This window comes from Scyliorhinus torazame, chromosome 10 (assembly GCF_047496885.1).
Source record: "Scyliorhinus torazame isolate Kashiwa2021f chromosome 10, sScyTor2.1, whole genome shotgun sequence".
In the NCBI taxonomy this organism is placed as follows: Eukaryota; Metazoa; Chordata; class Chondrichthyes; order Carcharhiniformes; family Scyliorhinidae; genus Scyliorhinus; species Scyliorhinus torazame.
The window spans coordinates 109,406,728-109,434,019 of NC_092716.1; the positions used below are offsets into that span (position 1 = coordinate 109,406,728).

The 27,292-nt window shown below is 50.5% G+C and overlaps 1 protein-coding gene across 4 annotated transcripts in view; it reads left to right on the plus strand.

Moving 5' to 3' along the window:
• Window positions 1–493: 493 nt before the first annotated feature.
• Window positions 494–27,292, plus strand: part of vac14 (vac14 homolog (S. cerevisiae)) — a 442,569-nt gene continuing 415,770 nt past the window's right edge. For all 4 annotated transcript variants that reach the window (XR_011949565.1, XM_072518576.1, XM_072518578.1 and 1 more), the window contains exons 1-2: window positions 494–627; window positions 3,049–3,198. Coding sequence is in view for 3 of the 4 variants with exons in the window: in XM_072518576.1 (XP_072374677.1) it covers window positions 3,095–3,198 (104 nt within the window). In the remaining variant the exon portion in view is untranslated. The remainder of the gene's footprint in view (window positions 628–3,048; window positions 3,199–27,292) is intronic.

Consider the following 27,292-nt stretch of genomic DNA (forward strand, 5'->3'; position numbering starts at 1 on the left):
TTCCCCCTCACTAGTGTCTCCAGCTATAAATCCACAATTCTCCCTGCACTAGTAATTCCCACTTTATCTCCCAAGGTCTACCCCCCTCCAAATCCTCCTTCTACATCTCCTGTCCTTTCCAACCGATTTCTCTCGGCTCACCACTCCCTCTAATTCCACCCTTTCCACTCCCTCTGGCTAAACCCTTTGCACAGCCCCTCCCACTTCCTCTGACCACGCCCTTTCCACAGGTTCCTCCCACTCCCTCTGACCCCCCCTTTCTAGAGGCCCCTCCCACTCCCTCTGGCTCCACCCTTTCCACAGGTCCCTCCCACTCACCTTGGCTCCACCCTTTCCACAGGCCCCGCCCATTTCCTCCAGGCCCCCCCATTTCCACAGGACCGCCCACTCCCTCTGGTTCCACCCTTTCCACAAATTTTTGCCACCGGCTGACACCACCCTTTTCTCTGGCCCCGCCCACTCCCGGGCCCTGCCCCTCACGGTCACCTGTCAGATTGCGCTCGACAGCTCTGCTTTGACAGTTCGCAGTGTTCAGGCTCAGCTGGTACGGTCTGTCTGAGTCATGTGACTAGTTCAATATGGCGGCGGAACGGTGACCGGGAGAGAAGCAGCAGCAGCAGAGCCGGGGTGAGAGACAGACACCGGGATATAGAGCGGCCGGCCCGGCAGCGGGATGGAGACGGGGTGTAGCTTATGGAACCGATTCAAATGCTGAAAGAGGAAACAGACTCCCTACTCCCGCTCCCCGTCACCACCCCAACCCCCCCGTCACCACCCCAACCCCCCCGTCACCACCCCAATCCCCCCCCCGTCACCACCCCAATCCCCCCCCCGTCACCACCCCAATCCCCCCCCCCCGTCACCACCCCAATCCCCCCCCCGTCACCACCCCAATCCCCCCCCCCGTCACCACCCCAATCCCCCCCCCGTCACCACCCCAATCCCCCCCCCCGTCACCACCCCAATCCCCCCCCCCCGTCACCACCCCAATCCCCCCCCCCCCCGTCACTACCCCAACCCCTCCGTCACCACCCCAGACCCCGCCCCAATCCCCCCCCGTCACCACCCCAATCCCCCCTCCGTCACCACCCCAATCCCCCCCGTCACCACCCCAATCCCCCCCCCCGTCACCACCCCAATCTCCTTCCCCCCCCCCCCCAGTCACCACCCCAATCCCCCCCCCCACGTCACCACCCCAATCCCCCCCCCCCCCGTCACCACCCCAATCCCCCCCCCCCTCCGTCACCACCCCAATCCCCCACCCCCCGTCACCACCCCAATCCCCCACCCCCCGTCACCACCCCAATCCCCCACCCCCCGTCACCACCCCAATCCCCACCCCCCCCCGTCACCACCCCAATCCCCACCCCCCCCCGTCACCACCCCAATACCCCCGTCCCCACCCCAATCCCCCCCCCCGTCCCCACCCCAATCCCCCCCCCGTCCCCACCCCAATTCCCCCCCGTCCCCACCCCAATCCCCCCCCGTCCCCACCCCAATCCCCCCCCGGTCACCACCCCAATCCCCCCCGTCACCACCCCAATCCCCCCCCCGTCACCACCCCAATCCCCCCCCGTCACCACCCCAATCCCCCCCCGTCACCACCCCAATCCCCCCCCGTCACCACCCCAATCCTCGCCCCCCCCCCGTCACCACCCCAATCCCCCCCCGTCACCACCCCAATCCCCCCCCCCCCGTCACCACCCCAATCCCCCCCCCCCCCGTCACCACCCCAATCCCCCCCCGTCACCACCCCAATCCCCCCCACCCATCACCACCCCAATCCCCCCCACCCATCACCACCCCAATCCCCCCGTCACCACCCCAATCCCCTTCCCCCCCCCCCGTCACCACCCCAATCCCCTTCCCCCCCCCCCCGTCACCACCCCAATCCCCCCCCCCGTCACCACCCCAATCCCCTTCCCCCCCCCCGTCACCACCCCAATCCCCCCCCCCGTCACCACCCCAATCCCCTTCCCCCCCGTCACCACCCCAATCCCCCCCCGTCACCACCCCAATCCCCCCCCGTCACCACCCCAATTCCCCCCCCCCTGTCACCACCCCAATTCCCCCCCCTGTCACCACCCCAATCCCCCCCCCCCCCGTCACCACCCCAATCCCCCCCCCCCCGTCACCACCCCAATCCCCCCCCACCGTCACCATCCCAATCCCCCCCACCGTCACCACCCTAATCCCCAGCCCCCCGTCACCACCCCAATCCCCCCCGTCACCACCCCAATCCCCCCCGTCACCACCCCAATCCCCCCCGTCACCACCCCAATCCCCCCCGTCACCACCCCAATCCCCCCCGTCACCACCCCAATCCCCCCCGTCACCACCCCAATCCCCCCCGCCACCACCCCATTCCCCCCCGCCCCGTCACCACCCCAATCCCCCCCCCGTCACCACCCCAATCCCCCCCCCCGTCACCACCCCAATCCCCCCCCCTCCGTCACCACCCCAATCCCCCACCCCCCGTCACCACCCCAATCCCCCACCCCCCGTCACCACCCCAATCCCCCCCCCCCCGTCACCACCCCAATCCCCACCCCCCCCCGTCACCACCCCAATACCCCCCCCCCCCGTCACCACCCCATTCTGCCCCCCCGTCCCCATCACCACCCCATTCACTCCCCCTGTCACCACCCCATTCCCCACCCCCACCTCGTCACCTGACCGTCCCTGTCACCAGCGTTTGGCGACGGGGCGGAGAATCCCAGATGACACCGAAATCGGGGCGGCGCCACTTTCGTGATGTGCCACCCCCTGAAAAGCGGCGTACTCTAGCCTCCGAATGTTGGTTGAAGCCCGCTCTGCGATTCTCCATCCCCGACCAGCCTAGTTCCCAACGGCGTGGGTCTCTCATGGTCTCACCTACTGGGAACTCAGCATGGTAGCTGCGGATTCAGTCCAACGCCGCCACAGTAGAGGGGGGGCTCTGCCTCACCTGTATGCCTCTCTTCAAACCCATCTCCTGTCTGTCTCATACACATTGTCTGCCCTTTATTTCTCCTCCCTCACATTAACTTCTATCTTTTCTCTTCTCAGCTTGTGACTAACAAGATCAGCTGTCCAAGAGATTTCGATTGACAAGATGAACACTGAGAAGGACTTTGCCCCTCTCACCTCCAACATTGTGCGGGCTCTCAATGACAAGCTGTATGAAAAAAGGAAAGTGGCTGCTCTGGAGATTGAAAAGTAAGCTCCACTTGATGCTTTAGGTTTTGAGCAGATAATATTGATAAAAGCATATTTGCTGACTATGGTGATGCAGCTGCTGGAGTCAAGTTAACTTGTCTTTCACATCAATTCTAGAACCACCACTGTTTCCCACCCTAATCAGTACTCATGGTACACCCCTCATCTCTGTTCCTTGAGTGGTGGGAATGCAGACTTTGGTGAATAATTGATTAACTGTTCATCGCCAGGTCTGGCTAGACCACTTGAAGCATTATTGGGTCTTGCACTCCATCATGAAATGAAAATCGCTTATTGTCACAAGTAGGCTTCAATGAAGTTACTGTGAAAAGTCCCTAGTCGCCACATTCCGGCGCCTGTTCGGGGAGGCTGTTACGGGAATTGAACCGTGCTGCTGGCCTGCCTTGGTCTGCTTTCAAAGCTATGCCCTCTATAAGGATCATTCCTGAAGGTTGAGATATCACCCGGCTTCTCTTCACCATCTCCATAAACTACCCTCCCCTGCCGCCTCTATCCTCCCCTCCAACAAAAGGTCTGATGGGTCCATACACTTTGTGCTGAAGATTAAGATTGGATGTTCAGTTGCTTTCCTCCCTTCCCCTCACCCACTGGGCTTAACTTCCTCTAAGGTTTCCCTTTGCTCTAATTTAGAACATGTATCTTTACCTTGTTTCTCTACTACCTCCCCTCAGGTCCTCTACGAGCTCATCTTGTTGGTGAAACCCACTCCTTCTCCAGGTCCTATTCTGACCAAACTGCTGACTACTCCACTTTGTTTCTCGCTCCATTGTTAACTGAAGTTAACAGTTCTCTCTCTCGCTCTCCTCCATATTTGTACCATGATCCCTGTGCAAACAACCACCCCTTGACCCTCATTGTCCTTGCAAGCCACAACCATGTCTCAAATGTCATTCTTCTCCAAACTCCTTGAATGCGGTGTTAGCTCCCACATTCATGATCACCTTAATTGGAAATTCTTGTTTGAATCACTCCAAACAGGGCATCACAGTGGTGCAGTGTTTGGCACTGCTGCCTCACGGCTCCCAGGTCCCAGGTTCAATCCCCGCTCTGGGTCACTGTCTGGTGTTTGCACATTCTCCCTGTGTTTGTGTGGGTTTCGCCCCCAGAAGCCAAAGATGTGCAGGGTAGGTGGATTGGCCATGCTGAATTGCCTCTTAATTGGAAAAAAATAATTTGGTACTGTAAATTTATTTTTAAAAAATGAATCCCTCCAAACAGATTTCCAGTTCATCACAGTTTTTAAATGAAGCGACACATTACAATCAGTTTGACTGACAAAGGTATACGTTCCCTCCTTGCCCTTCTCGAACTGTCTGCAGCCTCTGACAAGGTTGACCTCCTTTTCAAGGCCTCTCCAGCTGGGTGGGACTGCTCTTTTATCTAGTCGTAGACCGAGAATAATCAACAATGGTTTTTCTTCTTGCTCTCATGCCATTACTTCTGGTGTCCCACAAGGATCTATTCTTGGTTTCCTCCTATCTCTCATTGACATAGATCATAGAATTTACAGTGCAGAAGGAGGCCATTCGGCCCATCGAGTCTGCACCGGCTCTTGGAAAGAGCACCCTACCCAAGGTCCACACCTCCACCCTATCCCCGTAACCCAGTAACCCCACCTTACACTAAGGGCAATTTTGGACACCATGGGCAATTTAGCATGGCCAATCCACCTAACCCGCACATCTTTGGACTGTGGGAGGAAACCGGAGCACCCGGAGGAAACCCACGCACACACTGGGAGGATGTGCAGACTCCGCACAGACAGTGACCCAAGCCGCAATCGAACCTGGGACCCTGGAGCTGTGAAGCATTTGTGCTATCCACAAGGCTACCGTGCTGCCCACCAAGACATGTTGGCCTTGAGTGTGTCATCAGAAATCATGGCATCAATTTCCTTTTTTAAAATAAACTTAGAGTACCCAATTCATTTTTTCCAATTAAGGGGCAATTTAGTGTGGCCAATCCACCTATCCTGCACATCTTTGGGTTGTGGGGGCGAAACCCACGCAAACACGTGGAGAATGTACAAACTCCACACGAACAGTGACCCAGAGCCAGGATTCGAACCTGGGACCTCGGCGCCGTGAGGCAACAGGGCTAACCCACTGTGCCACCGCGCTGCCATATGGCATCGATTTCCTGATGTGTGCTGACAATATCCAGCAGCATCTCTCCTCTACTTCTTGACCCCTCCCTTGCTCTGTCAGACTGCTTATCTGATATAGAGTATTGGATTAACAGAAACCCCCTCCAGTTGAATTTTGCAAAGGCTGAAACCATTATTTTGGCCCCCATGATAAAATCCAGGTCGGAGGTAGGCTCTTTACTCAGAAAGTGGTTGGGGTGTGGAACGCACTCCCAGCTCTGGTAGTGGAGTCAGACACTTTAGGAACTTTCAAGCGGTTATTGGATAGGCATATGGAGTGCACTAGAATGATTGGGAGTAGGTTAATTTGATCTTAGTTTCAGACTAGTTCAGCACAACATCGTGGGCTGAAGGGCCTGTACTGTGCTATATGGTTCTATGTTCTATGGCCACTGACTTGATCCCTCTCCCTGGCAACACTGAGTTTGAACCACACACTTCACCATCTTGATGTTGTACTTGACCCCAGTATGACTCCCTGCTGCACATCAGGCCACCTAGTTACACCAGCTAACATTGCCCGACTCTCACCTCCGGTCATCTGCTCAAATTTTCATCTTTTCCTTTTTTACTTCTAGACTCTCCTATTCTGATGCACCGCTGGGCTGTCTCCCATCTTCTCCTCAATTGCAAGATTGTGCAAAATGTTGCTGCAGCCTTCTAGCTTGCACCAAGTCTTGTTCACCAATCACTCCTGTGCTTGCTCCCCCCTCCCCCCTCTGCAATCTCCTCCATTCCCTTAATCCTCAGATCTCTGTACTCTGCAAATTCTGACCTGAGCATTCCTGATTATAGTTGCTCCTACCATTGGTGACTGTGCTTTCAGCTGCCTGGACTCTAAACTCTGGAATTTCCTGCCTAACCCCTTCGGCCTCATCTCACTTTTCTCCTTCAGGATGCTCCATAAAACCGACCTCTGACCAAGCTTTTGGTCATCTTCCCATATATCTCATGTGATTTGATGTCCAACTTTGTTCCATGTGACGTGCCATGGGGCAGTTAGTTATGTTAAAGGTGTTATCTAGCTTCAAGTTGTTGCGCAGGGGTGACATTGAGGCTGAAGGTGATGTGTGGCTTTTGGAGAGAATCTGACTTTTGAGTGGGGTCAGGGAGTTGTTATCGTCATCATTATTTATTCTCAGGATGCCTGTTGCTGGCAGGGCTGGCATCCCTAGTTGTATTTGTCAAGGTGGTGGTGAGCTGGCACTTTGAACAGCTGCGGTCTGTGTAGTAAGGTTACTCCCATAGTGCCGGTAAGAGTTCCAAGATTTTGATCCAGCGAGGATGAATGGACAATGATCTATTTCCTACTGGAGTTGGTTTGTGAATTGGAGAGGAAATTGAAAGTGTTGGTATTCATACGAAATAGGAGCAAAAGACGGCTATTCAGCTCTTGAGCCTGTTGCAATAAGATCATAGGTAATGTGTGTTTGAGTTCCACATTCCCATACCCCATTGCCCATCAAGAATCTGTTGGTATCCCTTCTGAGGCAGAGTTGCAAAGTCGCACAAACCTCAGAGAAAATAATTCTCCTCATTTCTATCCTAAAAAGGTGACCCCTAATTTTAAAACAGTGCCCTCTAGTTCAAGAGGAAACATCCTTTCCCGATCCACCTTGTCACGATTGTTCAGGATCTTGTATACTTTAATCAAGTCACCCCTCACTCTTCTAAACTGCAGTGGGAAGGAGCACAATTTGTCCAACCATGAGACAACCCCCTCATTCCAGGTACCAATCTCATAAACCTCCTCTGAACAGCTTCCGATGTATTTATATGCTTCCTTAATGAGACCAAAACTACACAGTATTCAAGATATGGTCTCACTAATGTCCAGCATAACTGAAGCATAGCATAGAATCATAGAATTTCTACTATGCAGTACGTTTTGACGTTCAGTTCCCCTCTTAATGAAGAATAGCATTCCATTAGTCCTTATTTACTTGCTGTATTTGCATACTACCTTTTTGTGACTCATACACTGGGGGCAGCACGGTAGCGCAGTGGCTAGCACTGCTGCCTCGCGGCGCTGAGGACCTGGGTTTGATCCCAGGTCACTGTCCCATGTGGAGTTGGCACATTCTCCCTGTGTCTGCATGGGGCTCATCCCCACAACCCAAAGATGTTCAGGGTAGGTGGATTGGCCATGCTAAATTACCCCTCAATTGGAAAGAAAAAAGTGATTCAGACACTGGAACACCAGCTCCCCCTGCACCTTGGAATTCTGCAGTTATTCTCCATTTATGTAATATTCTGCTTTTTTCTTCTTCCTGCCAAAGTGAACAACTTCACACTTTCCCACATTATACTCTACCTGCCAGGTTTTTGTCCACTCAACCTGTTTATATCTATCTGCAAACTCCATATATCTTCACAATAAATTTTCCTACCTATCTTTGGCAATCTGAAAATTTAGCTACCATGCCTTCACTCCCCTCATCGACATCATTGATCTAAATTGTAAAAAGTTGAGACCCCAGTGGGACTCCACTTAAAAAAAATATTTTAATGACATTTTTAACATTTTATACATAAGCGTAAGGCAAAGAAATACTAAAACAATTCTCCCTTCCACCAACTCACATACATAAACCAGAAACAAACCCCCCCCCACTATATTCCTCCACTAATCTGAGCCCCTCGGTGCAATGGCCAAGAGCTCTCTCGCCAACGCAAACAAGAGGGGGGGGGGCACCCTTGCCTTGTTCCCCATTATAGCTGGAAGTACCCTGAGCTCATCTGGTTCGTACGAACGCACGTCTTCGGATCCATGTATAACAACTTGATCCATGCCACAATCTTAGGCCCTATCCCGAACCGCTCCAGCACCTCGTACAAATAACTCAACCCGGCCCTGTCAAACGCCTTTTCCGCATCCAACGCCACCATGCCGACCTCCTCCCCTGCTGCCGGGGACAGAACAAGATTCAACAGGCGCCACCCATTGGCTGCCAACCGCCTCCCCATCACAAACCCCATCTGGTCCTCCCCAACCACCTGCAGGAGGCACTCCTCCAGCATAAGTGTGTTGCCTTTTCTTCTCTTACTCTTTTACTCTGTCCTTTCTGTGGCTCTGTTCCAATTATGGCAATCAGTGAATTTGTCTTTCTTTCTATGTTATCTATGTCCTAATGCTTAGATTCACCAGGTATCAAATGATACCACCACAAGTTTCAACCAGCTATCGATCAAAGAGCCAAACATCAGTTAGTTAGTTCAAGGTCAAGGGTACTTTATTTACACACAATTAGTCATGCAACATAAATACTACTCGGTAACAACTATACCTATCGACTGAGACAACCTGTACTTAACTTCGGGCACCCGGCTTAGGTCAGAGAACAGTGGCCGCTGTTCGATTCTGGATCTATCGGGTTCAAAGGAGTAATTGCTGCTTAGCTAGGCTCATCCGTCTGGTAGCGGGCATTGAACTTGGACTTGTTTCTGGTGTTGCTGCAATTAGAGATGGCCGTGACCGGGATACCAGGCCCAAGAGAGGACGAACATGTGGCGGACTCTTCTTCTTATACTTGGGGTTTTCGCGCTCTTTTGGGCGGTCCTTCAGTCTGGGCTTTACTAATTGGGTGATTCCTGATCACTTCGTTCGATTCCTAACCAATAAGTGGGCGGGGATCTGGATTGCTGGGCATGTCCCAAGCGGTCACTGACCCCGTTGTTTACGCAGGGAGTGGCGCCAAAATGTCTGGGACTGTACCGGTCGCTAGAGTACCAGTCCTTTGTTTTGGTGGAGATGGGCCATCAAATGCTAATCGGCCCCATTAAAATCCTAATTGGACGGAGTTTCGATACCGTCTGGACTTCTTGCTTACAAATATGCATTTCAGGCTCTGAGCCTGCCTGAGTCTTGGCTTGTCCATTTTACCCGCTAGGCTTTGCGGGTTTCCCTGTACCTAGTTGGAAGTGGCCATCCCAGATGGCTACAAGTGCCAATACCGTGGCAATTATCTTGCCGTCCACATTTAACAGGGAGCTGGACCGTCAACCAACAACTGGCCTTCTCCCCATACTCATACACTGCCCCCTTTGTCTGCCTCATCTGGCGTACTGCTTTCTTCATGGACAAAAGATCAAATTTCTTCTGGGGATCTTTCTTGTTAACTAATAACTCAGGCGTGGGATTTTCGGTATAATTCCCGTCCACTTCCAAAATCTCGTCCACCAACTGCTGCCGTTCCTCCTTAGCCTCCCTGTCTATCTGTGCCTTACACAAAATGTTCTCCCCTCGTACCACCGCATTCTATGTCTCCCGTGCCACTAGCGGGACCTTCCCATTCTTATTTAATCTAACATAATCGTCTATGACCCCTGCCTTCCTCCCACAGAAACCCAAATCCGCCAGCAAACCCACATCTATCCGCCACACTGACCTCTGTGCCGGCCCCCTCTCCAAGACCACATCCACCAAATGCGGTGCATGATCTACACTAACAATCGGCGAGTATTCAGCTTTCCTCACCCCTGGCAGCAATGACCGCCCCATGACAAAGAAATCAATCCTCGAATGTACATTATGCACTGGAGAAAAAAAAGAATACCCCTGGGTGCAGAAACTGTCATGGGTCCGCTCCTCCCATCTCCTTCATGAACGCCTGAACTCACACCCCTGAAGAGGGCAGTGAGCGTTTCTCGACCGATCCAATCTCGGGTTCAACACCGTTTTTAGGTCCCCACCCAAAATCAATTAATGTGGATCCATGCCCAGAATGGCTGCCAACACCCTCTTCATAAACCCCACGTCACCCCAGTTTGGGGCATGCACTCTAATCAACACCACTGATCTCCCCTCCAAAGTAGCCTAAACTATAATGTATCTGCCCTTCTAATCGGCCACTACTTGCTCCATCTGAAACCTAACCCTTTTACTCACAACTATTGGACCCCCCCCCCCCCCGGCACCACTATCAAAGCTCGAGTGGGACACCTGACTCAACCAATCCTTCCAAAGCCACACCTGATCCTTCACCCTCAGATGGGTCTACTGCAACAGCACCACATTGGTTCTCAAGCTCTTCAAATGCAAAAAGACTCTTGCACTCTTCACTGGACCACCCAATCCCAGCACATTCCATGCCATCATTCGGACTGGGGATCTTTCACCTCCCCTGCCTCTATCAGCCATAATCACCCCACAGGGCATTCTTGCCTCCCACCAACATCTTGGGTCCGCCACCCACTCCAGGTGGCCCCCGGTCCCAGCCCCAGCGGTGGGTGGGACCTAGCCCTGTCCCCAGCCTCAGTCAGCGACCCCCCCCCCTCCCCCCACCACCACTCACACCTCCTAGACAAGCCAAAACCAGTCTGCACAGGTTTGGCCAGCCGCAGCTCCTCCTCCCATTTACCAGCCAACTCTTGCTTGCTAGCGAGGTGGCCCCCCGCCAAAGCCCCCCTCCCTCTTATCAAACACAGAACCTTCAAACACAACCCTCCCCCTCACCACTGCTTCTACATTGAACACCAAAACTCCTCTGTCCCCCCACCCCAATTACTTTCCCCCACAATGATACGCAAATCAAGTACCGAGCAAAAACAGAGAAACCTGTTAAAAGCAATTAAAAAAAAAAAAACACACACACTGGGGGCGGGGTGGGGGATGGGGGACACACACACAACACAATACAATATCCCACCATCCCCAAACCAACCCAACCATAATGTCAGACAAATTAATCCAAACACAGTTCAGTCCCAGTTCTTCAGCTTTCTTGAATTCCTCCGCCATATCAAGGAACTGGTCCTTGGGGTTGTACGTGACCCTCGGCCTCGCTGGGTAGACTACCCTGAACTGTACACCACTCTTGTGGTGGTAGAAGTTTCAGTAGGGGAGCATTTCAGGAACAGTGACCACAACTGAGCAAGTTTTAAACTGCTGGTGGACAAGGATAAGAGTGGTCCTAGGGTGAATGTGCTAAATTGGGGGAAGGCAAATTTTAACAATATTAGGCAGGAACTGAAGAACCTAGATTGGGGGTGGATGTTTGAGGGTAAATCAACATCTGACATGTGGGAGACTTTCAAATGTCAGTTGAAAGGAATTCAGGACCGGCATGTTCCTGTGCGGAAGAAGGATAAATAGGGCAAATTTCAGGAACCTTGGATAACGAGAGATATTATAGGCCTCGTCAAAAAGAAAAAGGAGGCATTTTTCAGGGCGAGAAGGCTGGGAACAGACTAAGCCTGTGTGGAATATAAGGAAAGTAGGAAGGAACTTAAGCAAGGAGTCAGGAGGGCTAGAAGGGGTCACGAAAAGTCATTGGCAAATAGGGTTAAGGAAAAGCCCAAGGCTTTCTACACGTACATAAAAAGCAAGAGGGTAGCCAGGGAAAGGTTTGGCCCACTGAAGGACAGGCAAGGGAATCTATGTGTGGAGCCAGAGGAAATGGGCGAGGTACTAAATGAATACTTTGCATCAGTATTCACCAAAGAGAAGGAATTGGTGGATGTTGAGTCTGGAGAAGGGTGTGTAGATAGCCTGGGTCACATTGAGATCCAAAAAGACGAGGTGTTGGGCGTCTTGAAAAATATTAAGATAGATAAGTCCCCAGGGCCTGATGGGATCTACCCCAGAATACTGAAAGAGGCTAGTGAGGAAATTGCTGAGGCCTTGACAGAAATCTTTGGACCCTCACTGTCTTCAGGTGATGTCCCGGAGGACTGGAGAATAGCCAATGTTGTTCCTTTGTTTAAGAAGGGTAGCAAGGATAATCCAGGGAACTATAGGCCGGTGAGCCTTACGTCAGTGGTAGGGAAATTACTGGAGAGAATTCTTCGAGACAGGATCTACTCCCATTTTGAAGCAAGTGGACATATTAGCGAGAGGCAGCATGGTTTTGTGAAGGGGAGGTCGTGTCTCACTAACTTGATAGAGTTTTTCGAAGAGGTCACAAAGATGATTGATGCAGGTAGGGCAGTGGATATTGTCTATATGGACTTCAGTAAGGCCTTTGACAAGGTCTCTCATGGTAGACTGGTACAAAAGGTGAAGTCACACAGGATCTGGGGTGAGCTGGCAAGATGGATGAAGAACTGGCTAGGTCATAGAAGGCAGAGAGTAGCAATGGAAGGGTGCTTTTCTAATTGGAGGGCTGTGACTAGTGGTGTTCCGCAGGGATCAGTGCTGGCACCTTTGCTGTTCGTAGTATATATAAATGATTTGGAGGAAAATGTAACTGGTCTGATTAGTAAGTTTGCAGACGACACAAAGGCTGGTGGAATTGGGGATATCGATGAGGACTGTCAGAGGATACAGCAGGATTTAGATTGTTTGGAGACTTGGGCGGTGAGATGGCAGATGGAGTTTAATCCGGACAAATGTGAGGTAATGAATTTTGGAAGGTCTAATGCAGGTAGGGAATATACAGTGAATGGTAGAACCCTCAAGAGTATTGAAAGTCAGAAAGATCTAGGTGTACAGGTCCACAGGTCACTGAAAGGGGCAACACAGATGGAGAAGGTAGTCAAGAAGGATACGGCATGCTTGCCTTCATTGGCCAGGGCATTGTGTATAAGAATTGGCAAGACGTGTTGCAGCTTTATTGGACCTTAGTTAGGCCACGTTTGGAGTATATTGTTCAATTCTGGTCGCCACACTACCAGAAGGATGTGGAGGCTTTAGAGAGGGTGCAGAAGAGATTCATCAGGATGTTGCCTGGTATGGAGGGCATTAGGTATGAGGAACGGTTGAATAAACTCGGTTTGTTCTCACTGGAACGAAGGAGGTTGAGGGGAGACCTGATAGAGGTCTACAAAATTATGAGGGGCACAGACAGAGTGGATAGTCAGATGCTTTTTCCCAGGGTAGAGGGGTCAATTACTAGGGGGCATAGGTTTAAGGTGTGAGGGGCAAGATTTAGAGGAGATGAACGAGGCAGGTTTTTTTACACCGAGGGTAGTGGGTGCCTGGAACTCGCTGCCGGAGGAGGTGGTGGAAGCAGGGACGATAGTGACATTTAAGGGGCATCTTGACAAATACATGAATAGAGGGATACGGACCCAGGAAGTGTAGGAGATTTTAGTTTAGATGGGCAGCCTGGTCGGCGCAGGTTTGGAGGGCCGAAGGGCCTATTCCTGTGCTGTACTTTTCTTTGTTCTTTGTTTGCCAGCTCCTTCGTGACGTCTGTTATATACAAATACTACTGCTTTCCCGCCTCACCCCCCGGTTCTGCTTGGCACATCTCAAGACCTTCTCCTACGCCCGATAGCTGCTAAAGCAGACTATCACTATCCTTGGTGGCTCATTCGTTCTTGGCTTTGACTGAAGCGACTGATGGGCCTATCCAGCTCGAAGAGCATGGCATCCTTGTCCTCCCCCAACAGCTTCGCTAACATTCTTGCAAAGCACTCCGTTGGGCTTTGGCCCTCCAGCCCCTCCGGCAGCCCCACAATTCGAAGATTGTGTCATTGCGACCTATTCGCCAAGCCCTCCACCTTTACCCTCACGCCTTTATTGTTATCCTCCACCCTCGACAGCTCCGCTTCCAACGAGGCGGACTGGTCACCATGCCGCGATAGTGTTTCCTCCACCCCCTTCAGCACTCGCCATGCTCCTGCATCGTCTCCCTCGTCTTTCCAAGAGCCACCTTTATTGGGACAAGCGCATCCTCCACCGACTGTCCCCAATTATCATCTTCCCATGCCGCTTGAAGTGCTTGGGAAATTCCTGCTCGATTTCCACCACCATAACCTGCCAACATATCCACCATGATGGGCACAGCCCCACCTGATGAGCTTGCACCTGCCATCAGAACTTGGACCCTTGCTTGAGACCATGAGTAATGCTCGTTCCCTTACTTCCCATTATTTTTCGTTGGGATTTCGGCATCCTCTGCTACCCACAGGCTTGAAAACAAATTGTCATCTAGGTTCCCTCAAAAACGGGTGAAAAGGGCTAAAACTGAGAATTCTAGCTGGAGCCACCCAACGTGCGACCTCCACTGACATGTCACCACTGGAAGTCTAGAGGAATACCACTTGTCGCATCTTGCTAAGGGACTCCAATCGTCAAAGACCCATTTATGCATACCCCTTGTTTTCTGCCAGCCAATCTTCAATCCAGGATAATATGTTACCCCCGAACCATGAGTTTTTAGTTTTTGCAATAACCTTCTGTTTCCACCTTCCTGTTGAATCAACTGCCACCTTGCTTAACTACAAGAGAATTATTGCTTGGGGGTAGTAGTCATGTATTTGGAAGTTCACTGCAGTCACGTGAGTTAATGCCAGGATTTTATTGTTAACTTCCTTATGTCATTGGTGCAAAGGTTCCTGTCCATAAGATAGAGATGCAGAATTACGCCATTCGGTCCATTGTGTCTGCCATGCTATTTTATCACGGCTGCGATGTTTCTCATCCCCATTTTCATTGTCTTCTCACCTGAACTCCTGATCCCCTTATTAATCAAGAACCTATCTATCTCTGTCTTAAAGACACTCAGTGATTTGGCCCTCACAGCCTTCTGCGGCAAAGAGTTCCACAGACTCACCACCCTCTGGCTGAAGACATTCCTCTTCACCTCAGTATTTTCCTTCAGTCTGAGTCTGTGCCCTCGGATTCTAGTCTCTCCTACTAGTGGAAACATATTCTCCACGTCCACTCTATCTATGCCTTTCAGTATTCTGTAAGTTTAAATGAGATCCCACCCTCATCCTTTTTTTTCCATAAATTTAGAGTACCCAATTAATTTTTTCCAATTAAGAGGCAATCCACCTACCTTGCACCTCTTTGGGTTGTGGGGGCGAAACCCACGCAAACACGGGGAGAATGCAAGCTCCACACGGACAGTGACCCAGAGCTGGGATCGAACCTGGGAACTTGGTGCCGTGAGACTGCAGTGCTAACCACTGTGCCACCGTGCTGCCCCACCCGCATCCTTCTAAACTTCATTGAATACAGTCGCAGAGTCCTCAAACGCTTCTCATATGAAGAAAAGGGAATAAAAGAAAATACATAATAGGGCAACACAACATATACAATGTAACTACATAAGCACTGGCATCGGATGAAGCATACAGGGTGTAGTGTTAATGAAGTCAGTCCATAAGAGGGTCATTTAGGAGTCTGGTAACAGTGGGGAAGAAGCTGTTTTTGAGTCTGTTCGTGCGTGTTCTCAGACTTCTGTATCTCCTGCCCGATGGAAGAAGTTGGAAGAGTGAGTAAGCCGGGTGGGAGCGATCTTTGATTATACTGCCCGCTTTCCCCAGGCAGCGGGAGGTGTAGATGGAGTCAATGGATGGGAGGCAGGTTCGTGTGATGGACTGGGCGGTGTTCACGACTCTCTGAAGTTTCTTGCGGTCCTGGGCCGAGCAGTTGCCATACCAGGCTGTGATGCAGCCTGATAGGATGCTTTCTATGGTGCATCTGTAAAAGTTGGTAAGAGTCAATGTGGACATGCCGAATTTCCTTAGTTTCCTGAGGAAGTATAGGCGCTGTTGTGCTTTCTTGGTGGTAGCGTCGACGTGGGTGGACCAGGACAGATTTTTGGAGATGTGCCCCCCTAGGAATTTGAAACTGCTAACCATCTCCACCTCTGCCCCGTTGATGCTGACAGGGGTGTGTACAGTACTTTGTTTCCTGAAGTCAATTACCAGCTCTTTAGTTTTGCTGGCATTGAGGGAGAGATTGTTGTCGCTACACCACTCCACTAGGTTCTCTATCTCCCTCCTGTATTCGGACTCATCGTTATTCGAGATCCGGCCCACTATGGTCGTATCGTCAGCAAACTTTTTAAAAAATATATATTTTATTCAAATTTTTTCGGTCAAACAAGAACAGTACAGGAATTTCCCCTTTTTAGAACTTTAAAACAATATAAATAATAATGACCGTTTTTTAACAAATAAATAATATATTAACTAAACGGCAACTGCCAACAACAAAATAATAACTCTCCAAAACAGTGAAGTCCCACACGCCAGTAGAAATAGCTAATATACAAACAACTATAGGAAACCCCTGAGGGCCCGCGTGGCCCCCCCCTCCCCCCGGGTTGCTGCTGTTACCTTCCCCATTTCCCTTATCGTTCTGCGAGGTAGTCAAGGAACGGTTGCCACCGCCTGGTGAACCCTTGAGCCGAACCTCTTAGTGCGTACTTTATCCGCTCCAGTTTTATGAACCTTGCCATGTCGTTTATCCAGGCCTCCACGCCCGGGGGCTTAGCTTCCTTCCACATAAGCAATATCCTTCGCCGGGCTACTAAGGACGCAAAGGCCAAAACATCAGCCTCTCTCGCCTCCTGCACTCCCGGCTCTTCTGCAACCCCGAATATAGCCATCCCCCAGCCTGGCTCGACCCAGACCCCCACCACCTTCAAAAGCACATTTGCCACCCCCACCCAGAACCCCTGTAGTGCCGGGCATGACCAAAACATGTGGGTGTGGTTCGCTGGGCTTCCCGCGCATCTCCCGCACCTGTCCTCCACTCCAAAAAATCTACTTAACCTTTCTCCAGTCATATGCGCCCTATGTAGAACCTTGAATTGCATCAGGCTGAGCCTGACGCATGAGGACGAAGAGTTTACCCTACTTAGGGCATCTGCCCACAGCCCCTCCTCGATCTCTTCCCCCAGCTCCTCTTCCCATTTTCCCTTCAGCTCATCCACCATGATCTCCCCCTCGTCTCTCATTTCCCTGTATACATCTGGCACCCTACCATCCACCACCCATGCCCCCGAAATCACCCTGTCCTGAATCTCTTGCGCCGGGAGCTGCGGAAATTCCCTCCCCTGTTGCCTCGCAAAAGCCCTCAGTTGCATATACCGAAATGCATTCCCCGGTGGCAACCCATATTTTTCCGTCAGTGCTCCCAGACTCGCAAACGTCCCGTCTAGGAACAAATCCCTCAATTGCACAATCCCCGCTCTCTGCCAGACTTTAAATCCCCCATCTATCTTCCCCGGGACAAACCTATAGTTGTTCCTTATCGGGGACCTCCCCGAGGCACCCGTCACTCCCTTATGCCGTCTCCACTGCCCCCAAATTTTCAGTGTTGCCACCAACGGGGGCAACGTCCCCCCTTCCCTGGCCTCGTTAATGGTTCTCGTCAGAAGCGGGGCTCGTAGGTCCATGTATTTCCTATAAAATTCCACTGGGAACCCATCTGGTCCCGGGGCCTTCCCTGCCTGCATGCTCCCAATCCCTTTTACCACCTCCTCCACCTCAATCTGTGCTCCCAATCCTGTCCTCGCCTGCTCCTCCACCTTCGGGAATTCCAGCTGATCCAGGAAATGCATCATTCCCTCCTTCCCTTCCGGGGGTTGAGCCTCACTTGTGGTGTACTTTTTCGGGGAGAACGGTAAAGGCGCCGTCGCTAATGCTTGCAGGCAGGTCCCCCTACAGGACGCCATCTCTAGTCTTTTCCACGCCGCTCCCTCCCCTTCCCCCATCCACTTGCATACCATTGATATATTGGCGGCCCAATAATAGTCATTTAAGCTCGGCAGTGCCAGTCCCCCCCTATCCCTGCTACGCTGCAGAAACCCCCTCTTCACTCTTGGGGTCTTCCCAGCCCACACAAAGCTCATAACGCTCTTATCCACTTTTTTGAAAAAAGCCTTGGTAATCATCACAGGGAGGCACTGGAACACAAAAAGAAATCGCGGAAGGACCACCATTTTGACCACCTGCACTCTACCCGCCAGTGACAGGGGCACCATGTCCCATCTCCTAAAATCCTCTTCCATCTGCTCCACCAATCTTCCTAAATTAAGCTTATGCAAGGTTCCCCAGTTCCTGGCTATCTGGATCCCTAGGTACCGAAAATCCCTTGTTACTCTCCTCAGCGGCAAATCATCTATTCCCCTGCTCTGTTCCCCAGGGTGCATCACAAACGGCTCACTCTTCCCCATATTCAGTTTATATCCCGAAAATTCCCCAAACTCCCTGAGTGTCTGCATTATCTCGGGCATCCCCTCCACTGGGTCCGCGACATACAACAACAAATCATCCGCGTATAATGACACCCGGTGCTCTTCTCCTCCCCTAAGTACTCCCCTCCACATCCTAGAGCCCCTCAGCGCTATGGCCAGTGGCTCAATTGCCAACGCAAACAGTATCGGGGACAGGGGACACCCCTGTCTTGTCCCTCTACATAGATGGAAGTAGTCAGATCTCTGCCTGTTTGTGATCACACTTGCCACCGGAACCCTATATAAAAGCTGAACCCACCCAATAAACCCCTCTCCAAATCTCCTCAACACTTCCCACAGGTAATCCCACTCCACTCTATCAAATGCTTTCTCAGCGTCCATCGCCACCACTATCTCCGCCTCTCCCTCCGGCGGGGACATCATCATCACACCTAGCAGCCTCCGTATATTAGTGTTCAACTGTCTCCCCTTAACAAACCCAGTTTGATCCTCGTGAACCACCCCTGGGACATAATCCTCTATCCTTGTCGCCATCACCTTGGCCAAGAGCTTGGCATCTACATTCAGAAGGGAGATAGGCCTGTAAGACCCGCACTGCAGCGGGTCTTTGTCCCTCTTCAGGAGCAACGATATCGTCGCCTCCGACATCGTCGGGGGCAACGTCCCCCCTTCCCTGGCCTCGTTAATAAGCGGGGCTCGTAGGTCCATGTATTTCCTATAAAATTCCACCGGGAACCCATCTGGTCCCGGGGCCTTCCCTGCCTGCATGCTCCCAATCCCTTTTACCACCTCCTCCACCTCAATCTGTGCTCCCAATCCTGTCTTCTCCTGCTCTTCCACCTTCGGGAATTCCAGCTGATCCAGGAAATGCATCATTCCCTCCTTCCCTTCCGGGGGTTGAGCCTTATACAGCCCCTCATAAAATGCCTTAAAAACCCTGTTCACCCTCTCTGCTCCCCGTTCCATCTCACCCTCCTCGTCCCTCACCCCACCTATCTCCCTCGCCGCCCCTCTCTTCCTCAATTGTTGGGCCAGTAACCGGCTCGCCTTCTCTCCGTACTCATACTGTACTCCCTGTGCCTTCCTCCATTGTGCCTCTGCCCTGCCCGTGGTCAGCAAGTCAAATTCCGTATGCAACCTTCGTCTTTCCCTGTACAGTCCCTCATCCGGAGTCTCTTCATACTGTCTATCCACCCTCAAAATTTCTCTCAACAATCGCTCCCTCTCTTTACTCTCTTGTTTCCCCTTATGGGCCTTTATGGAAATCAGTTCCCCTCTGACCACCGCCTTCAGTGCCTCCCAGACCACTCCCACCTGAACCTGTCCATCATCGTTAATCTCCAGGTATCTTTCGATACATCCCATCACCCTTACACACACCCCCTCATCCGCCAACAGTCCCATATCTAATCTCCAGAGTGGGTGCCGTTCCTTTTCCTCCCCTACTACCAGATCTACCCAATGCGGGGCATGGTCCGAGATGGCTATGGCCGAATACTCCGTCCCTGTCACCTTCGGGATCAGTGCCCTTCCCAGGACAAAGAAGTCTATCCGAGAATACACCTTGTGGACATGAGAGAAGAAGGAAAACTCCCTATTCCTGGGCCTAGTGAATCTCCAGGGATCCACTCATCCCATCTGCTCCATGAAGTCCTTAAGCACCTTGGCCGCTGCCGGCCTCCTCCCGGTCCTAGACCTGGACCGGTCCAGCCCTGGATCCTGCACCGTGTTGAAATCTCCCCCTATTACCAACTTTCCCGCCTCCAGGTCCGGGATACGCCCCAACATACGCTTCATGAAGTTTGCATCATCCCAGTTCGGGGCAAAAACGCTCACCAGAACCACCGCTTCCCCTTGTAATCTGCCACTCACCATCACGTATCTACCCACACTGTCCGCTACTATGGTCCTCGCCTCAAACACTACCCGTTTCCCCACTAATATAGCCACCACATTTGCCTTTAATTTCTTTAGGTGCGCGAGTACCCTTGCCCTCTTAATCGGCCCATTCAGCCCTCTCACATTCCACATGATCAACCGGGTCGGGGGGCTCTTTACCCCCCCCCCCCAATGTCGACTAGCCATCCCCTTTTTTAGACCAGCTCCTCACCCGGTTCCCACGCTCCCGTTTGTCCCCCCGACGGTGTCCTCCCGTCCCGACCACCCCGCCCCATAACAGCTCCCCCTTTCCCTTAGCAGCAGCAACCCAGTTAAACCCCTTCGGGGCCTCCGGTCCCATTAACGCGTGAAGCAATGTGCTCACATATGCCCCGACATCCGCCCCCTCTGCACCTTCGGGAAGACCCAAAACTCTTAAGTTCTTCCTCCTCGAGTTATTCTCCAGGGCTTCCAGCCTCTCTACACACCTTTTATGTAGTGCCTCGTGCGTCTCTGTCTTCACCACCAGGCCCTGTATTTCATCCTCATTCTCGGCAGCCTTTGCCTTCACATCACGAAGCTCCAACTCCTGGGTCTTCTGTGCCTCCTTTAGCCCTTCAATCGCCTGTAGCATCGGGGCCAACACCTCCTTCTTCAGCTTCTCCACACAGCGCCGCAGGAACTCTTGCTGTTCCGGGCCCCACACCAAACGGCCTCCTTCCGCCGCCATCTTGCTTTGTGCTTCCCTTGCCGCTGCTCCTGAGGATCCTCTGCAATCCAGCCACTACTCTCTCCTTTCTCCATATATATCCGGGGGGATTCCCTTCTATTTCACCGCACAATGGTTTTAGCCGTCAAAAATTGCCGTTGGGGCTCCTAATAAGAGCCCAAAAGTCCGTTCCACCGGGAGGTGCCGAAACGTGCGACTCAGCTGGTCATCGCCGCACCCGGAAGTCTATCGTCAGCAAACTTGTAGATGGAGTTGGAACCAAGTTTTGCCACGCAGTCGTGTGTGTGTACAGGGAGTAGAGTAGGGGGCTGAGTACGCAGCCTTGCGGGGCGCCGGTGTTGAGGACTATTGTGGAGGAGGTGTTGTTGTTCATTCTTACTGATTGTGGTCTGTTGGTCAGAAAATCGAGGATCCAGTTGCAGAGTGGGGAGCCAAGTCCTAGGTTTTGGAGCTTTGATATGAGCTTGGCTGGGATTATGGTGTTGAAGGCGGAGCTGTAGTCAATAAATAGGAGTCTAATGTAGGAGTCCTTGTTTTCGAGATGCTCTAGGGATGAGTGTAGGGCCAGGGAAATGGTGTCTGATGTGGACCGGTTGCCGGGGTATGCGAATTGCAGTGGATCAAGGCGTTCTGGGAGTATGGAGGTGATGCGCTTCATGATCAACCTCTCGAAGCACTTCATTACGACTGAAGTCAGGGCCACTGGTCGGTAGTCATTGAGGCACGTTGCCTGGTTCTTCTTCGGTACCGGTATGATGGTGGTCTTCTTGAAGCAGGTGGGGACCTCGGAGTGGAGTACGGGCAGGTTAAAGATGTCCGTGAATACCTCTGCCAGCTGGTCCGCGCAGGCTCCGAGTGCACGACCAGGGATCCCGTCTGGGCCCGTCGCCTTCCGAGGGTTCACTTTCAGGAAGGCCAATCTGACTTTGGAAGAAATTATTTCTTTCTGTGCTCTACTATTCCCCGAAGAGCTCTTGACACCTGTCTTGCAGTGTGGTGCCTCAAATTGAATACAAGTGCAGCTGAGATCTAACCAGTGCATTAAATTTTGTCTGCCCAAGTTGCCAGTCAGTGGTCCCCTACAGCCTGTTACCATTCACCTCCTTGTTTAGCACAGGTGAGTTTTTCAGACATCTGCAGACTTGCGAGTTGTATCCTGTGTGCCCAAGTCCAGATCTTTAAGCTATAGATTAAAGGGCAGTGGTCCTAATACTAAATCCTGGGGACCACCACTGTATATATACTTCCCTCCTGCTCTGGGGAAGCAGCTGTTCACCATGACACTGCTTTCTGTTCCTTCCTCAATATTATAACCACACTGTCACTGTCCATGGACTTCACAAGACTATTACGTGCCTTTTGAAAGTCCGTGTACACATCATCAATTGTACTACCCTCTTCAACCCTTTATTACTTCATCAGAGAACATGATCAAGTTTAAGTGCAATTTGCCTTTAACAAATCTCTTGACTTTCGTTTATTTGCCTGTATCCAAGTCACAGTTCAAAATTCCTTTGATTCTTTTTATTCACTTCCCTCATTTCAAGTGGATGTTTTCGTTTTTTTTTAAAAAAACATGTTTTTATTGATTTTCATATTTTATGGTGCATAATTCCATCATCACTGACAAACATAGAACATAGAACATTACAGCACAGTACAGGCCCTTCGGCCCTCGTTGTTGCGCCGACCTGTGAAGCCACTCTAAAGCCCATCTACACTATTCCCTTATTGTCCATATGTCTATCCAATGACCATTTGAATGTCCTTAGTGTTGGCGAGTCCACTACTGTTGCAGGCAGGGCATTCCACGCCCTTACTACTCTCTGAGTACAGAACCTACCTCTGACATCTGTCTTATATCTATCTCCCCTCAATTGAAAGGTATGTCCTCTCGTGCTAGACATCACCATCCGAGGAAAAAGGCTCTCACTGTCCACCCTATCCAATCCTCTGATCATCTTGTATGCCTCAATTAAGTCACCTCTTAACCTTCTTCTCTCCAATGAAAACAGCCTCAAGACCCTCAGCCTTTCCTCATAAGTTCTTCCCTCCATACCAGGCAACATCCTGGTAAATCTCCTCTGCACCCTTTCCAATGCTTCCACATCCTTCCTATAATGCGGCGACCAGAATTGCACGCAATACTCCAAATGCGGCCGCACCAGAGTGTTGTATAGCTGTAACATAACCTCATGGCTCCTAAACTCAATCCCTCTACCAATAAAAGCTGACACACCGTACGCCTTCTTAACAACCCTCTCAACCTGGGTGGCAACTTTCAGGGATCTATGTACATGGACACCGAGATCTCTCTGCTCATCCACACTGCCAAGAATCTTACCATTAGCCCAGTACTCAGTCTTCCTGTTATTCCTTCCAAAATGAATCACCTCCCACTTTTCTGCATTAAACTCCATTTGCCACCTCTCAGCCCAGCGCTGCAGCTTATCTATGTCCCTCTGTAACATCCTTCCGCACTTTCCACAACACCACCGACTTTAGTGTCATCTGCAAATTTACTCACCCATCCTTCTACGCCCTCCTCCAGGTCATTTATAAAAATGACAAACAGCAGTGGCCCAAAACCGATCCTTGTGGTACACCACTAGTAACTGGACTCCAGTCTGAACATTTCCCATCAACCACCACCCTTTGTCTTCTTCCAGCTAGCCAATTTCTGATCCAAACTGCTAAATCACCCTGAATCCCATGCCTCCGTATTTTCTGCAGTAGCCTACCATGGGGAACCTTATCAAACGCTTTACTGAAATCCATATACACCACATCAACTGCTTTACCCTCATCCACCTGTTTGGTCACCTTCTCAAAGAACTCTATAAGGTTTGTGAAGCACGACCTACCCTTCACAAAACCATGTTGACTATCTCTAATCAAATTATTCCTTTCCAGATGATTATACATCCTATCTCTTATAAACCTTTCCAAGATTTTGCCCACAACAGAAGTAAGGCTCACTGGTCTATAGTTACCGGGGTTATCTCTACTCCCCTTCTTGAACAAGGGGACAACATTTGCTATCCTCCAGTCTTCTGGCACAATTCCTGTAGACGAAGATGACTTAAAGATCAAGGCCAAAGGCTCAGCAATCTCCTCCCTAGCTTCCCAGAGAATCCTAGGATAAATCCCATCCGGCCCAGGTGACTTATCTATTTTCACACTTTCCAGAATTGCTAACACCTCCTCCTTATGAACCTCAAGCCCTTCTAGTCGAGTAGCCTGAATCTCAGTATTCTCCTCGCCAACATTGTCTTTTTCCTGTGTGAATACTGACAAAAAATATTCATTTAGCACCTCTCCTATCTCCTCGGACTCCAAGCACAACTTCCCACTACTGTCCTTGACTGGCCCTACTCTTACCCTAGTCATTCTTTTATTCCTGACATATCTATAGAAAGCTTCAGGGTTATCCTTGATCCTACCTGCCAAAGACTTCTCATGTCCCCTCCTGGCTCTTCTTAGCTCTCTCTTTAGGTCTTTCCTAGCTAACTTGTAACTCTCGAGCGCCCTAACTGAACCTTCATGTCTCATCTTTACATAAGTCTCCTTCTTCCTCTTGACAAGTGTTTTGACTGCCTTAGTAAACCACGGTTCCCTCGCTCAACCATTTCCTCCCTGCCTGACAGGTGCATACTTATCAAGGACACGCAGTAGCTGTTCCTTGAACAAGCTCCACATTTCCATTGTGCCCATCCCCTGCAATTTTCCTCTCCATCCGATGTATCCTAAGTCTTGCCTCATCGCATCATAATTGCCTTTCCCCCAGGTATAACTCTTGCCCTGCGGTATATACCTATCCCTTTCCATCACTAAAGTAAACGTAATCGAATTGTGGTCACTATCACCAAAGTGCTCACCTACCTCCAAATCTAACACCTGTCCTGGTTCATTACCCAGTACCAAATCCAATATGGCCTCGCCTCCGTTGGCCTATCTACATACTGTGTCAAGAAACCCTCCACACATTGGACAAAAACGGACCCATCTAATGTACTCGAACTATAGCGTTTCCAGTCAATATTTGGAAAGTTAAAGTCCCCCATAACAACTACCCTGTTGCTTTCGCAAAGTTTGTACATTTGGATAGTTCCTTATGGGTTGCTGGCTACGAAGGGTCTTGGAACAAGTTGGTGAATGGCCTCCACGGACCCCCGGATGTTGAATTTTATTTTCTCCAGTTGGAGCAGTTCTGACAGTCTGCAGCTTTGGGTGGTCCTGCCGATTGCCAGCTGAGCAGGATTCTTTAGCGGGCGATTAGGGAGGCAAAAGCTTCAATATCATCTTTCCAGTGCTTATCGAATTCCCTTTTAATTTTTGTCGGTCACTTGAAATAAGACATTCCATGTTTGAAAATCTGACCTTATCCTGTGTTCTTTAAATGAACGATCCTCAGTCAGTGTTCCCTTTTGTTAGAAGAGTGCCACCAGTGGATGCAATCACTTAATATTTACCCTTTTCAAAATATTGGGTGCTTCTATTGTAACTCTCTCTTTTCAGTGATGAAGGCCAAACTTTTGAACCTTTCGATTTAACTATTCCGAATGGCTACTTGAATTTGACACTTGCAGCAAAGGCATTTGAATACAAAAATGAGGAAGTGAACAAAGAACCAAGAACAAAGAAAAGTACTGCACAGGAATAGGCTCTTTGGCACTCCAAGCCTGCGCTGATCATGCTGCCCGTCGAACCTAAAATCTTCTACACTTCAGGGGCCTGTATCCCTCTATTCCTAACCTATTCATGCATTTGTCAAGACACCCCTTAAACGTCACTATCATACTTGCTTCCATCACCTCCTCTGGCAGCGGGTTCCAGGCACCCACTACCCTATGTGTTTAAAAATAAATAAATAAATACCTCCCTCGCACCTTAAACCTCTGTCCCCAAATAACTGACTCTTCCACCCTGGGAAAAAGCTACTGACTATCCACTCTGTCCCATGCTCCTCATACTTTTGTAGACTTCTATCAGGTCGCCCCTCAACTTCTGCCGTTCCAGTGAGAACAAACCAAATTTATCCAATCTTTCCTCCTAGCTAATGTCCTCCATACCAGGCAAGCGATGCGTCAATTGTGCACAATCTTGGTTGAACCCCGTTGGGGATACTGTGTTCGATTCTTGATACCGTTGCTCAGGAAATGTGTACTGACCTCAGGTAGAACACATTTGCCAGGATGACACTTGAGGCTTAATGGGTTAAATGATGGAGTTCAGGCTGTGTTCAGATTGTTTGTATTTCCTTGCGTTCAGCAGGTTGATGGCAGATCAAGGGTAGAGGCAGGCAAACTATTTCCTCAGGTGGGAAAATCCAGAACTGGAGTTCCCAACCTTGAATTTATAGCTTGGTTGATCTGTGGTGATGTGAGGAAGCCTATTTTCACAGGAATGGTCACAAATTAGCTGGTACTCGTTGTTTCCCAGAAGGCTGGCAAAGTTGGAGGACAAATACAATTTCCCGGATTGAGACTGACAGATTTTTGTCCGATGATGGTATCAAATTATAGGGATCAAAGGTGGTTAAATGGAGCTGAGGTACAGATCAGCCATGATCTGATTGAAAGATGTAACAGGCTTGAGGGGCTGAATAGCCTCCTGTTCTGATGGACCTTTGCATCCTCTCCATGGCTCTAATATTCCCATAAGGGTTGCCCAGAAGGCTGTGCGATGTTTTAGCTCATAATGAGGTGGCGCAGTGGTTAGCACTGCTGTCTCACGGTGCCGAGGACGGGGTACGATCCCGGCCCCGGGTTACTGTCTATGCAGAGTTTGCACATTTTCCCCGTGTCTGTGTGGGTCTTACCCCCACAACCCAAAAAGATGTGCAGGGTAGGTGGATTAGCCCCATTAAATTACCCCTTAATTGGGGAAAAAAATAATTGGGTACTTCAAATTTATATAAAATAAAAGGATAGATGATTTAAAACCTTGGACAATGGGAAGGTTTTTAATGGGCGCATTCATTAATGGGCGCATTCACTAATAAGCATATTAATTGAAGATTGGAAGGCTGATGGGGAGGAATTTTTATGTTTTGTACCTAGTCTGCTAGAGGCATGGGCACCAATGGCTACACAAGCTAGAGTTAGAAAAATGAAACCTTACATGAACCTAGCACTGACACTGCAGTGTGATTATATCCTGTCCTTTTTCACTCCCCACAACTAGAAAGATTGGCCATCTGAAGCGTAATCTAATGGCCCGAGTTTCCAGATCCGTGCTGAATCGAGAATGAGATAAAGTGAAGTCAAGCAGAAGAATGTTTGGTTTAATTAGCTAAGAGCGCGTTGGCTGCCTTCTGATACTTAAAGCAGGCTTCTCATACCTGTGGCTTCCAGTCTCTCTGTTCCAATAATTAAACTGGGAGAAGAGATTATGAAATGAGAAGCGGGTGTACAAAAGTCCCATACAATAAATCCT